The sequence below is a fragment of the Schistocerca piceifrons genome, chromosome X (genome assembly GCF_021461385.2).
Source record: "Schistocerca piceifrons isolate TAMUIC-IGC-003096 chromosome X, iqSchPice1.1, whole genome shotgun sequence".
Lineage (NCBI taxonomy): Eukaryota > Metazoa > Arthropoda > Insecta > Orthoptera > Acrididae > Schistocerca > Schistocerca piceifrons.
In genome coordinates, this window is record NC_060149.1 from 205,760,072 (window position 1) to 205,775,482 (window position 15,411).

The 15,411-nt window shown below is 39.1% G+C and overlaps 1 protein-coding gene across 3 annotated transcripts in view; it reads right to left on the reverse strand.

Moving 5' to 3' along the window:
* The window catches only part of LOC124721150, a 524,040-nt gene that overhangs the window by 74,709 nt on the left and 433,920 nt on the right, over positions 1-15,411 (reverse strand). For all 3 annotated transcript variants that reach the window (XM_047245970.1, XM_047245968.1, XM_047245969.1), the window contains exons 6-9: positions 7,005-7,219; positions 2,871-2,979; positions 2,345-2,439; positions 2,198-2,261 (exon numbers count right to left, since the gene is read on the reverse strand). In XM_047245970.1, coding sequence (XP_047101926.1) covers positions 2,198-2,261; positions 2,345-2,439; positions 2,871-2,979; positions 7,005-7,219 — 483 coding nt within the window. The remainder of the gene's footprint in view (positions 1-2,197; positions 2,262-2,344; positions 2,440-2,870; positions 2,980-7,004; positions 7,220-15,411) is intronic.

Genomic DNA, 15,411 nt, shown 5'->3' on the forward strand with positions numbered 1-15,411 from the left:
CTGTAGCAGCAGCGCGGTTCCAGACTGAAGCGTCTGGAACCGCTCTGCCACAGCGGCCAGTGACATCGATGTCGATGTGGACTTCATCTAAGAGATCAGGTCTGTTGTTCCCATTAGATCTAATGTATTTCCAACACGAGTGGGGCTCTGAACTATTTGTTCTAGCTAGTTTTTATAGAAGACATGTAGCAATGATTCACATGATGTCTTGTCTTGCCCACCAGTAACAAAACTGTAATTAGATATTTAAGATAATTCTCACTTATCATTCCACCTCAGATGCACACTTTTTTAATTTTATTATATGTTTATCACTCTGGACCATCGTCAGATGTAAGAAACTGCATCGGCAGCCCCCCTTTTCTACTCAGAATAATGTACTGGGCACGGGTTGCTTATGCAATTAGTTAGATCTGAATATGATCCAGAGTGATCAAAACATGTAATCTAATTAAAAAAGTGTTCAACTGAGACAGAACAATAAAAGAGAATTATCTTAAATATCTACTTGTATACAGTTGCTAAATTCTCTAAAGATGATTGTGTTGACTATAGTGTAAACTATAATTATACAAATTGATTGATGGATGGTTGAAGTCTCTTCCAACAATTACAGTATCATTAGGAAACTCGTGTACAAGCAAACTGAGGTTCTCTCTACAGTTTTTGGTTACATCAGGAGGAGAATCTGGTGGTTGATAGAAGGATCCTATTATAATTTTGGGCCCATCCTCAATACTCAGCCTTGCCCAAACAATCTTACATGCAGCTTCAATTTCTGTCTCAGTGAGTTTGAGTTTCCTGTTTACTGCGACAAATACACCACTTTCATTTCCTGTTTCCTTATTACTTTGGTAATACATTTAAATTTTCCCCAAAGATCTCACCATGACAACTTCAGGTTTTAACCAGCTTTCTTATGCAAGCTTCAGTCCTTTTAAGGAATGCTTCCAACTCTGACACTTTGTTGCAAATGCCTCAGTGGTTAGCCACTAGGATTTTAATACTGTCACTTGCAGGAGGCATTTCTTTGAATTTTACACTGATACTTCTGGGTTTCTCCAAAGCTGCTGTTATCTAGAGCGTCACCTAATCTAAAAAAGCTTTGTGTGCACCCCACACACAGCCAGTTACTTGGACAGCTGCCTCTGACGTGTAGTGCACACATGACCAATAGGTCATAGGGGGACCTTACAACTCCCAGCATCAGCCACCTGGTAATATCTAAGAATTCACTGCCTAGCTTGTCACAGAATCCTCGGAGTCTCTGGTTCAAGGCTTCCAGTCGACTAAGAACCAGTGGGGCTGTGATCTGTTCTGGAGACAATGCTGCAACTGTGGGCTTCATTGAAACTCCATAAACACAGCTGGCATTCTCAACTCTCTCTGCTAGTCAGTGGAATAGGAACTTGCACCACAATCTCTAGTTGGGTATGCCCTGTTCCCTCATTTAAATGATGTCCAGCCCCAGTAGCTGAGTGGTCAGCGTGACAGAATGTCAATCCTAAGGTCCCGGGTTCGATTCCCGGCTGGGTCGGAGATTTTCTCCGCTCAGGGACTGGGTGTTGTGTTGTCCTAATCATTATCATTTCATCCCCATCGACGTGCAGGTCGCCGAAATGGCGTCAACTCGAAAGACCTGTACCAGGCGAACGGTTTACCCAACGGGAGGCCCTAGCCACACGACATTTCATTATTTAAATGATCCTCATGGATGTGGAGTAAGTCAAACCTTTAGCTACTGTACACTTAACAGCCGACATGCCTGCATGTCCTCATGACCCATATACCCTATAAACTTGGTGTCTTGTGGGCAGTAATCTTAAAAATTCAGTCAACATTCAGCACACTGTTGTTAATAATCACAAATAATCAGTAAAGTAATTGTTTATTCATTTAATAAATGAATTAGAATTACATTTATACATTACTTTGTATTTTCACAACAAACAATCAATGCAGTTGGACACTGTAGCTTGTAATGTGAAACACAACTCTAAGATATTTTAATTAGAACTGATTTTGATCTTTAATAATGCTGTCTAGCTAGAGGTAAAGGTGGTCCAGTAATACATTAATGGGGAGGTGGGTGGAAGCAGTCTTTCATGGCAAGGTGAGTGTATTTCCTTCAACTGCAATGTTTCCATATGCAAAATTATCAGTGACAATGAGGATGAGGAGGAGGAAAATAACTTACATCTGCCAGACTGATCTCTCCTGTATTATCAGTGTCTAGGGCATCGAATGCTTCTTTCAGCTTTCTGAAACAAAAGAAAAATATTGAGATAAATGTGATGGCATACTTTTACTCCTACAATCTCTCTGTGCTACAGATATTACTTACATAAGTTTGTCACCTAGTTGAACATGGGCCATTTTGACAGGTTGAGCAAAATCATTCAAGCCTAAATCTTGCACACTAATGTTGTCCCGCAACACCTAGAAGTGAAATTCAAAAGAAAATGGGCTACCATTGTTAATTCACACAAAATTAATAAATCTTATAAGTGGAACAGACTATTATAATAAAACACTATTAAGCTCCACAAAGTTTTTACCCTTCCTCCAACATTTCCCTTTGACTCTCAAATAAAAATGGTTGCCATGTGTTTTTCTGTTCTCACACAACAGCTTATCCCATTACTCCATTGACCAATGTAACCTATTTCCTGTACTTAGAAAATACAGAGCTGGATCGGGAGGTGATAATATTTGCCTTTAAATTGCAACACAGTAAGCAACAATTTTGACAAACTTCAATTTGTATTGTATGCATTCACACTACCATGAAATTGTTCTCTAACTTTGTGGACTTGTTTAGAGCTTTAACAGCCAATGTACTCACAAGCAAAATGTTATCTGTATCTTACTTTTGCAGTGCAGTTGAGTGCAATTGGTATACTCTCAAAAACCGGTATTCCTTGACGCTCAACTAGATCTTGTAGCATCATTTGACCTGTAGTAAGGTCATCATACTCTCTGAAACAAAAAACGCACATATAAATAATGTTTTATCCAAGGTGCACAAAATGATTACTAATAATTGCCATAACCCATACAGAAATTACGGAAATAAATGTCTTACTCTTAACCTTCACAAATGAACTGTTTAACTCTTTTAAATCTGATAATATTTGGAAAATTTTGCATAATATACAGAAGAGCAAGGAATATACAAACACACACGAGCTGTAGCACTTCTGCACTTAAAAATGGTTTCTCATTTGTAATCAAATGATTCATCACCAATACTGATACTAAAAATGAACTCTCATCTTAGAAAAGGAGCAGAATTTTGGCATGGGCATGTACAGCTTTGTTATACACTAAGACATGTGGGCAGGGTTTGCAGCTGCCAGACAGTGGCAATATCTCTTCTGATGCAGCTGACACTTCGCTTCTGCCAACAGAACTGAGTAAAAAAAATAAAAAATTAAAAAACACTTTCAACTTGTTGACACATGCCTTTTGTGGAGAAGAGAGATAACAATCTGTGCCACTCGCAACTGTAGCATTGCATCTCCAGACTGCACTTAAAATTCCAGGTAACCACGTAGTCTGAAAAATCAGGGTCATTGTGAAATGCCTCAAAAGTTCTTGATAAATAATAAGGTTCTTCTCCTTCCAGTAATTGGTTAACACTTAAAGGATCAACTTTGCACACCCTTCCTTGATCATCAATTCTGCAGTAATGTCTGCTGTTACAATCTGTGTCCTTGCGCCACATTCAGAACAGTTCAAGTCTGGTATATCAGCAACATTTCAGATCCACAGCCAAGAAACCACAACATACCATGTGAATTCCACAATGTGATACGAAGTCTAAATCTATTGATATTTACTGAGCAGGAAGAGGACCAGTGTCTTTTTTCCTTCGAAGGACCTGTTTTTCCTCCTAATATACATACACAGTCCAGTCACATTAATGTGACCACCACTTATGTTCGACATCAATATGCAGTAACCATTCACAGATGGCAGCACTAGCAATGGAGGGTATACAAAGTGTGTCAGGGGGACATGGAAAACAGTGCAGTCAGTGTCATAATGGGAAAATGGAGCAATTTATCAGACATCTGAAAGTGTGTGATCATTGGCTTTTGGGTCAAGGATGGAAGCATTTCCAAAACAGCTTAGTTCGTAAACTGTTTTCATGCTGCTGTGGTTTAAGTACACTGTGCATGGCAAAATGGCATATCCAAAACCAGCACTGAGGCAACTGTGGTGCACAATGGACCATAGGTGGTAGGGGTGAATGACTGTTTCAGAGTTGTGTACGGATAACAGACATGCGACTGCTGAGCAACTGACTGACAAGATGAACTGAGGGGCTACTGACAATGTCTCCTAAAAAATCATTCAGAGAGCATTGTCGCATATGGTACTCAGTAGGATGTGCCTGGTCCGTGCACCCTTGTTAACTGCTGTTCATTGGCAATGGAGGCTGGAATTTGCATGCCAATACCACACCTGCATATCCACCGATTGGTGACAGGTGGCCTTCTCAGATGAATCATATTATATGCTCCATCGCACAGACAGCTGTTGTCATGTAATGTCTGAAACCATACACCGTGCAACCAGGAGAGAGTGTTATGGTCTGAGGAATGCTTCTGTGGAATTATCTGGGTTATGCCATCATTCTGGAAGGGACAATGGGTATGCTTATATCCTTGGGGGACCATATCCATCCCTACATGCAGTTCTTTTTCTTGGCACGATGGCATCTACCAGCAAGACAATGCAATATGTTGCACAGTTTGTAGCGTACATGCACAGTTGAAAGAGCGCCAGGATGAGTTTACTATACACCACTGGCCCCCAAATACCCCAGATTTAAAACAAATCGAGAATCTGCATGTCCACCTCAATCAAGCTGTTCATGTCACAGATCATGAATCGAGAAATCTAGCACAGCTGACCACATCACGAGAGTCATCATGGCTCCCCATCCTTGTCAGTACCTTCCAGAACCTCACTGACACACTTCCTGTATGTCTTGCAGCAGTTCGCACTGCAAAACATGGTTATTCAGGCTGCAAAGCGTGGTTATTCAGGCTTTTGACAGGTGGTCACATTAATGTGTGTATACAGTGTATAACAATAACCTAAACGTAATTCACACAATTCTCAATGAGAACAGGTATGCATTAGTGACGTTTTGATATTATTGTACTTTCCAGCAGGGGCTGCTTCTGCCCGTCTCCCCATTCCACATCCCTGAAGGCTCTTTCATGACAGTTCCATTTTATGTTTTTTGTAAGTATTCCAATGCAAGTAATACCGCCAAAGAAGTACACAATGAGTAGTAATAAAGTTTCAATTATAACTTTGAAAAAATTAAGTTAGTCACTTAACTTGTTTGTAGGTACAGAACCATAGCTCATCTGTAGAGAAGCTGAAACCAAATGGTATAGCCCACTTAAAAATGGGAGTATCATGTTGTAATTGGTTTTCCACATTTGAAAGGCAACAAAACTTCAAAAATATATACTGGGATGGTAGAAGTGAATGACAATAATGCACCAGCACATTACACAAGGATTATGTGGCACAGAGATTTCAGTGTGGCCAAACAAGTTCGAATCACCAAGAACGAAGTGGCAGATTGTCTCTTTACAGAGAACTAGGAATCATGAAAGAAGCACAGGCACTCTTGCTTTGAGACCATTGTATCCCATCTGGGCTGTAGTGGAGAAAGTGAAAACCCATTACCGATCAGTTTCTGACGTCTCACAAGACATTTCGAACATGACTGAAGCCGCTGCATGCTGTGTTCCGTGGAAATGTGGCAGGTGCATCAGACCAATAAAGATGACTTCTGCAGCTACCTAATAATGAGGGCTGGGTGTAGCACTATGATCCTAAGACAAAGAAGCAAAGCAAGCAGTGTAAACTCTGTTCAAATAACTTGTGAAAATGGAGCCATGTGACATTTACAACCACCGATATTTCGACAGGAGCACACCATGTCGCTTTCCAGGCAAAACTGCAGGAGGCAAGTGCTGTTAGAGGGCCTTTAATTTCTGTCATCAGTTCTCTTTGGTTGTGTGATTGTGCTGGTGCTGAGAGAGAGAGAGAGAGAGAGAGAGAGAGAGAGAGAGAGAGAGAGAGAGAGAGAGAGAGAGAATATTGAACTCCTCTATTGTAAAGGTTAAAGAGTAGCAATCTATCTTTTTCATAATATGTTATTCCATCCTGGACTTTCCATTGTTTGGACTCTTCTACTGATATAACATACTGGCTTTTGATTTCAAAATTTCCACTATGGTTCTTCAAAGATTGTACTTTGTTCATGACAGTGACTATGAAATATTTTCAGGTAATTCACATCACAAATTGTAATGTTAGAGTATGGGACAAAACACATTGAGTTTTGTGTAAATGCTCTTGAAATAATAGTTACAACTACAAAAGATGCAGGATCAAAGAGCAGATAGAAAGAAAGATCCACATCAGTACGGACACCATGATAAATTAAGTTCACATAATAGGCTTCATGTTGACAATTCTGATTCTAGAACTGATCCTAAGGACAGCCACATCAACTTAACGTTTCAAACCTTTCATTGTTTTTTTTTATAACATTATGAATTCCAGTAAATAAACATCCCCTTGATGTTTCTTTCACATTTCAGCAACTACTTTTTCTGAAGATGATGATTATTCTTCACCACATAATATCACTTTGTTCTCTCCCTCGACTGAACAGGGATTTCAGTTTTACCTTCCACCTTCCATCCCCAAATGCACTTCCACATTAATAACACACTAACAACTAATACAGATTGTGCAGATGAAAATTAAGCTCAAGTAGCAGAATGATACCTTTCCTTCTTCCATTAAAAATAATTAATAAACATAACAGTTGTTAATATGCTACAAATTCAGTATTCCACATGTTAAGACGCAATTTGGTGAATGTAAATGTGAAGCTTTTGTGTAACCATACGGCAACTAAATTTTCGTAAGTGTTACTATTATCAGTGATGAAAGTTGCTTACTCTTCCGAAATTGGTTCACCCCATATCTTCTGACCAGGTCCTTGGTAGGTATGTATGACCAAGATAAGTTTCCGCCTCTTTCCAGAAATATGAGCTGCCTCAATGATGGATGCAATGCTCCGCGTCTGGTTGTCAATAACGAAGAACAACACTGTTGCATTTTGCTTCGCCTGGTATTCCAGTTCAATAAGCTCTGGGCCCCAATGTGAAACTTGCTACAAATAATTTACACCAGAACTTCATAAATCTTAACAATATAGAACACAGTGATGCAACTATAAACTACAAAAGACGTACAAAAACAAGTCTTCTGATGTTTTCCTACACATTGGCTACTCAACCAAATTGTGAAAAACTCAGTTTTTTACTTTTGAAGCTGAAATTTCTTTGAAGTTTATTCCAATATTTTTCATTTTGGACTGCAGACAAAAGCAGTATGACATATGCACAGTACCTATGAATTAATTCAAGAACATTTTGTAAGATACATACATACATACATACATACATACATACTAAGGCTGAACTTTCCTGACAGTAACAAGGAATTTGCATATTTACTTGTATAGGAAACTTATCACATCTCCTCCATGAATATGTGCGAAATATTCCATAAGAGAGCATTGACTTGAAATCTGTAGTTCGTAAAATATTTACACAGTGTGAAACCAGTGTGTTGTCAGCAATTTCACATCTGAACATTATTGGAACTATTGAGAAAATTTGAGCCTCTAAATGAAACAGCTTATTCTGATGTCTCCTTAAAAACACACTTATTATCAGTTGCTACATATTCCATAACAACATTGTGTAAATGTACTTACATTCTGATAACAGGAGAATTAAACCAGTTCAACATAAAATTACTGATCAATTAAAAGATGGTAATTCTTGTAAGTATGAAGGTTTTTCTTTCTTAATATTAACAGAGTTAGTTTTATATGAAAATAATTTGAGAATGGTCCTAATTACAATTAATTAATCACCACTCAACAACTACATGCAAATTCTAAAAAAAAGATCTATGCATCACTTTACAAATGGAAGCTGCAGCAGATATAAAAGATCCACATGTGTGTGAATAGTACGAACTCGCTGAGGGTTCTGTAAAACTGAATTACGTATATAGACAGTTCATCCAGCCAAGGAATCAAGATTTTCTGTTACTTTTGTCTGTTATCAATATCGATAATGGCAAGATATCAAAATATGTGACATAAATGGCCATATCTTGATGACCTTGATTTAGAAGCTTGAAGTTCTCACACAGCCAAGGCACCATAAATGAATTTCAACTTGATATGTCTATCCATACTTGAGAAAGAGGGGTCTTAACAAACAGATGTAGGGACAGTCTCATAACAGATTACAAAAACATATTCTCTTCCTGTGATGTAATTACAAATTAATTACTTCTGAATTTTTCCCTTACTTGCACTGTGAAACCTTGCTTCTTGCCAAATTTCATGATTCTAGGTCAACGAGAAATACTATACAAGTTTTGATGAGTGAGTTTGTGAATATCAAGTATGCGACATAAATGGGTGTATCTTTTGATTGCACTTTAAATGTTTCATACCACAAAGGGACCATAGACATTAATATGTGACAAATTTCAGCTTCATACATCTACCAGATCCGGGGTCTTATCAGACAGACAGACAGACAAACAGACAGGATAACAAATGAAAAAAATATCTTTTTCATTTAATAACTAAAAATTGACAATTTTAGGATTTTTCCATTACTTGTACTGTGAAACCTTGCTTCTTGCAAATTTTCATGCATCTAGATGAACAAAAAGTACAACATAGGTTTGGATGAGCGAGTCTGTGAGTATCAATATGTATGACAAATGGCCATATCTTGATTGCACTGACATAGAAGCTTAAAGTTATATCATTGTCATGAGACCACACACCCCTTAGTATGAGACAAATTTTAACTTGACACATCTGCCTGTTCCTCACAAAATGGTTATAGGAAGACAGGCAGACAAAGTGATTCTATAAATGTTCTGTTTTTACCAGCTGAGGTATGGAACCTTGAAAACAAAAATTATCCTGTAGGCATAGTTTGCATCTTGTCAAAGTATCTGGCTGTGTGGCTCACAGAATTCCAAGTAGGAAATTAAAATGTGATGGTATTTGTGCAAATAACTAAATGAGATAGTGTAACTGTTTAAGACGCTAGCCTCAGATTGAGCAGGATGGAGGTTCATGCTCTATCTGGCCATCCTGATCCGATTTAGGTTTTCCGTGGTATTCCTAAATGGCTTTAGGCAAATGGTGGGATGGTTCCTTCAACACTGTCCTGTCTGATATCTGTCCTATCGATCTAATCATTAAATTAGTGTACATTCATATGCTTGTATGACTATTGGTTTCTTTGTATTTAGGTGAGATCTCTCTTCATATCATTGTAAAATGACCCTTGGTCGATTACATTTCTAATACTAATCCCATAACCCTGGTGGAATGTTACTTTCTTAACAGAATGCAAGAGGCCACACCTAAAAAGTGCACACAGTAACAAAGCTCAGCTACAATTAGGTCTCACGAATGAGAATCAGTACAAGGTTTAGTATTGGTCACACTCTTTAGCTGTACATGTCAACTTTCAGAATTCATAATGCACGACTGTTTGAAAACAATAATATTTGTTCATTAAGTATATGCATATCAATGGCTTGGGATCAAAACTATCAGTGACATCCTAGATAAGAGCTAAAAACTGATCAAAGAACAGTTTAAGCTTTAATTTCACCAAGATTCACATAATGCAATTTCAACCAACTATAAATTATCTAATAGGACTAGTCATAAACAATGTGGATGCATTAAACAGAACACTAAAATTCCTTGGTGACTACAAACATTTCATAATGAAGTGGATTCAACACACAGACTAATTAAGAAGCTCAGTTCTGTTTGGTATACACTTAGAAGGATATACTATTTGATCAATAGTATCCTCACAGCTCTGTAACATGCAGATTTGACCACTATATGTCATGAGTTGTGGGCCCAACAGCATAAAAGGAGATGGGGGAGTACTGTGTTGTCAGTAGAGAAGCATAAATAGCAGAACAGGCCAGTCAGGAAAGTCAAGTAACTTTGATTGCGGATCAGTCATTGGATATCACCTGAGTAACAAACCCACTAGGGGCATTTAAATCCTTCTAAAGCTGCCCAAACTGACGGTTGGTGATGCAGTTGTGAAAGAACAAATGCTGATAAACCAATACAGGCACACCTCACATACTAACAGGTGGTGACAGTTGAGATTGCGAAGGGCGATTGTAAAAAATCACATGAAATCTGTGGAAGAAACCACTTGTTGGGTTAAATAGTGCCATCAGCAGTCCAGTTAGCACCATGGTCAAGGAGATCCTTGTAAGTCAGTTATTTTTGCAGTCCATGAATGCCAAGTGATGCTTGAGGAGCTGTAAAGAGTGGTGCCACTGGGCAGTCGATCACTGGAGACGAGTGAACTGGAATGACGAGTCATGCCATACCTTGTGGCAATCCAGTTTGGCATATGTCTCTAGAAACTATATATCATAACATATAGCACCAACACAAATACATAAGAGGTGGGGTGTTAACGTATGGGGACATTTCTAATGCTTAGAATGTGGTCCACTTATTATGCTGAAGAAAACGCTAGATGTGGAAGGTTATGAGCAAATTTTATACCATTGTGTACTGTATACATTGGAGGGACAGTCAGGAGACAATGACCAATTGTATGACAATGCACCCTGCCATAAACCAGTATCTTCGAGGCAATTGTTTGTGGACAATAACGCCCCTGAAAATTACTTTCCTGACGTTAGTCCCAAGCTGAATTCATTGGAATAATCTGGGATGAGTCAGAATGTCTATTTCACTCCAGGCCTCAGCATCCAGGGTCGCTATTTACTTTGTTTTCAGCTCTTAAAGAATGGGCTGCCATTCCTCCAGTTGTTCAGGCAACTTGCTCAAAAAGTGTCCCCAGCAGAGTTCAAGCCATGAAGCACAAATGGTGGAAGAACCCGACATTAATGTCCACTAACATGTGTCCAGATACTTTTGATGAGATTGTGTACATCTCTAAACTGAGGTTAGTGTGCTAGCATATTTTTCTGACTTACTGTTTCGATGTGCAAAAGTAAACAATTTACTCAGTGGAACTGAGCAATGAGAATGTGTGAAAGGAGAGAACTGTACCCATTGCTGTGATGTCATGAAAGATTCCAAATTCTTACTCTAACTTCATTCGATAAACACATTTGTTTCACAAACAGTATGCTGAGAGCAAAATATCACACAGCACAATCAGTTTATGTATGTGCTGAGACCACTTTATATCATCACATAACTGGAATTTTGCATACTTCAGAGTGAAAAAGAAACTAAAGTGAGGTGCTCTACTAATTTATTTGGAATTTAATGCAATTTAGCTGTTTGTCCAGCTGGACAGCAAAGAATTTTACTGTCATCTATGCTAGCTCTCTACAGTCATTAGAAGGTCATTTAGGAAAATTACGAATGAAAATGAACCAAGTATTGAACCTTACAAGACTGCATATTTAATGCTGGTCCATTTTAAGTTTAGCTTTTTTCCTGTGGTAGAGTTTATTGACGCAAGCCTGTACTTTGTGCTATTAAGGCAAGACGGATGTCAATAATGCTGTAAAATTTGGTTTGCCGTATACAATTCTGTGGTCAACAAAATCATATGTATTGTCATGTTGCAAAATCAAGTAACAATTATTTTCATCATTCAGGTTTGCCATGCCTTCAATTGTGAGATCTCGCACGGCTTTCTGTGTAAGCTGACACTCTGCAGCAGTTGAGAAGTTATGCTTTGAAAAATTATTTGGTGTTACATTTGCAAACCATTTTAAATGGCTTAAGTTAATGAAATACATCTCTAATTAAAGGTGACTTCATCATCTCCATTTTTACATCTGGGTGTCACTACACAATAATGAATTCTGCCAGAAAATGGGCCTGGAATTATAACAAATTACAAAGACTTTGACAATGTCCAACAAGCCAGCACAAAATTTTAATATTGTACTAGAAACACCATAACAGCCTGAATAATTACCACTTAGCTGAGACATTAGTACGCCTGCCTGCCAGGCTGGGGGACTGGGTTTGATTTATGGCTGGGTCAGAGATTTTCTCAACGTGGGGCATTGAGAAAGTGCTGAGTTGTTAGAGAGAGAGAGAGAGAGAGAGAGAGAGAGAGAGAGAGATATGCAGTGCAGGGGGCAGCAGGGTTGTTGGCTATGAATTCAGGAGGAAGGAGTATGCAGGTACATGGGAAAGGCATGTGATACACAGGTCCTGTGGACAGCGGGCAGCGGAGCATGAAGATGACGTTGAGACATGGTTTGGAAAGGGCGGGGGGGGGGGGGGGGGGGGGGGGGGGGGGGGTGTGACAGGTCAGAGAAAGGGAAAACTGTTGAGTAGAGGGTGTGGGAACAATGGATTAAAAGAGAGAGAGCCCAAGAGGGTTACAGGAGCAAAGGATGTGGTGCAAAGGTAACCCCAAACTGCACAGTTCAGAGAAGCCGTTGCACACAGAAGGACCGAAATGGTCTGGGTTGTGATGCAGCTGTGGAACTGCAGTATGTTGGGCTCAGCAGCACGTTAGCCAAGTGTGTGCTAAACTGTGTTCTTGGCCACAGTTTGGCAGATGCAATTCATTCTGGCAGACTGCTGGTGCATGCACGTGTGTAGTTATATTCTAGCTTGACACAGAATTTATTGCAAAAGCTGGCAAGTTTTCTTTCTCTTTTGTGTGATCAGTGACTCAGAGCTTGTGCTATTTGGTAATTAGTCTCCTTTACTCCTAAAGCATTTGATAACTGATATACTCTTCTTTGCCCTTTTCTTCTTTCATCCTTAATATTCCATTCTCTTGTAAACTGCAGAAGTATTGTTTTGGTGTTCAGGAAGATATGTCCTAGACATGCAATTTTTCTACTTTTAAGCATTCTTAATGCTTCTCACTGTTTGTGTCTGTCACAATACTTCAGTGTTAGTTATTATTGCTGTCTGTGGTATTTTAAGCATTCTGCCATAAATCCATTCTTCAAATCCTTTCACCTTCTTTGCTGTTACCATATTTAGTTTCCATATTTCAGAGCTGTATATAAGTACAGACCAGATACAGTATCTTGCAAATATCTCTAAGGTTTAAATCTAGCTCTGTACTAACAAGAATTTTCTTGAGTTTTATGTAAGTGTTATGGGCATTCTCTACGCGACATTTTATCTTTAGATCTCTTCTCCAGTCTTCACAAAGTGATGTTCTACATCTACATCTATATTCTGTGAACAATTTTGAATTGTACAATACAGGTTACATCCCACTGTACTAGTTATTTTTCCTGTTCAATTCATGTACAATGCACACCAAGAATGATTCTTTAAATGCCTCTGTGTAAGCTGTAATTAATCTAATCTCATCCTCACAAGTCCTATTGGAGCAATATATAGTTTTTGGTCAAATTCAATATTTTTGCCAAGTTTTGTCTGTTTTCTTCCACATTCAGCTTCAGCTTTTGCCATTTCAGTCTTTTTTGTCAATGTCAGTGTTGCTTTTACCAAATTCAGTGCAATTTTTTGTTAAATTTGCTGTCAATTTTGCCAAATCCAGGTGTTGTTTTTTGCCAAATTTGGTATTTTTTGTCAGACGTCAGACGTCATAAGCGAGTGACTGCATGTGAGATCGCTCTCTAAGTTTTCATGTATTTTTAGGTTTCAGATACATATTTTAATGGTTTTTGTGATAATATTTACTATATAAGTGACGTATTAGTGGTTTCTTCATTCACCTCTGCCTTTCTTGTGTTGTGACCTGACATTTGTGAGTGTTTCGTATTGAGCAACTTAACCTCTTGCCTGTGTTTACATTCCGCGCTGAGCAGTTGCAGCTGTAGCAGCGCATCGAAAGCTAAGTACTAATTAATTTTTTGTGTATAGTAGTTTATTTAGGAACTTTAGTAGTCTTCAACCGGTGTTCTTGGTGTTTTCTGGTGAAATAATTTCAGGAGAACCTTTTGGGAACTGTTTCCAGCTTCGTTACTGTGTCATTAGACGTTTGATTCTCTTTCTGTATTAGTCATTTGCTATATTTACATTTGTTGTTTATTAATACTGTTAATAATAGGAGTTACTTCCCTTGTAGAGTAAGTTTGTGATTATTGTAGTCAGGTTTTTAACATCTTCTTATTGTAGTAACGGAACTTAGAAAAAGTAAAATCTTACCACGAGTGAGAAGTGTGGGCTTTGCCGTAGGTTTGTGAGTAGTGGATTGCGGTGTGAGACTTGTTCGAAGTATTTTCACTGGGGGGAATGCAGTGGGGAAGCCAGTGGGCATTCTGGTGAGATCCTCTCCTGGAACTGCAGGTTATGTAGCAAGAGTAAGTTGATAGAGGAGCAGGAGCGTAAGATCTGTGCCCTTCAGGTGCAGTTGAAAAATGCACAGGAGGAGCTAGATAGGATGAGGAGGGAGAAGAGGGTTGGGGAATGTGAGCTGGCTGTTGGCAAGAGATCTGCTAGGAGGAGAAGATTTTCAGATAGTTTTACTATTGGTGTTTACAATAGATATGACCAACTGTCAGACTCTAGTGGAGAGGAATCTCTAGTAGCTGTAGATGTAGGAAGTATGCAGCAGACCTCAGTAGTTACTGTGCCTAGAACAGTTGCAAAGTCGAAGAGGAAGAAGAAGGTTCTGCTGTTAGGTAGTTCTCATGGCAGAGGTGTAGGCCAGCAGTTGCAGGAAGTGCTGGGGAGTGAGTACCAGGTCGCCAGCATTGTGAAGCCTAATGCAGGGTTGGCTCAGGTGACTTAACATGAGGGGGGGGATTTTACTAAAGAGGATCAGGTAGTGATTGTGGGTGGGGCTGGTAATAGTATTGATAGGGATGGGGAGTATAACATAGATGGTGACCTGGAAAAGATAGCCACTCTGACTGGCAACAAGAATGTGCATTTCGTGGAACTGTTTCAGCGTCACGATCAGCCTCATTTTAATACAGCCGTCAGGTGTAATAACATGAGACTTGGGGGTGCGCTGATGACAGAAAGCATGGGTCACATTTCAGTGGTGTCGGTGGAGTCTATCAGCAGGACGGGTTTCACTAGACATGGCCTGCACCTCAACAGGTATGGGAAGGGGAGGTTGGCAAAGCTTATAGGTGACAGCATAGGTGGGGTTGGTGGGATCACTCATGGGAAAATTCCTGCAGTAGTGGATGTTAGAGCTGCACCTTTTTTTAGACTGAAGTCGGCTGATAGGTATTCCTGCTTAAGGGAAGTCTCTATAACAAGGGAATCACTTTTGACAAAGCTTAGGTATCCAAGTAATGAGGGAATTAGTATATTTCATCAAAATATACAAGGTA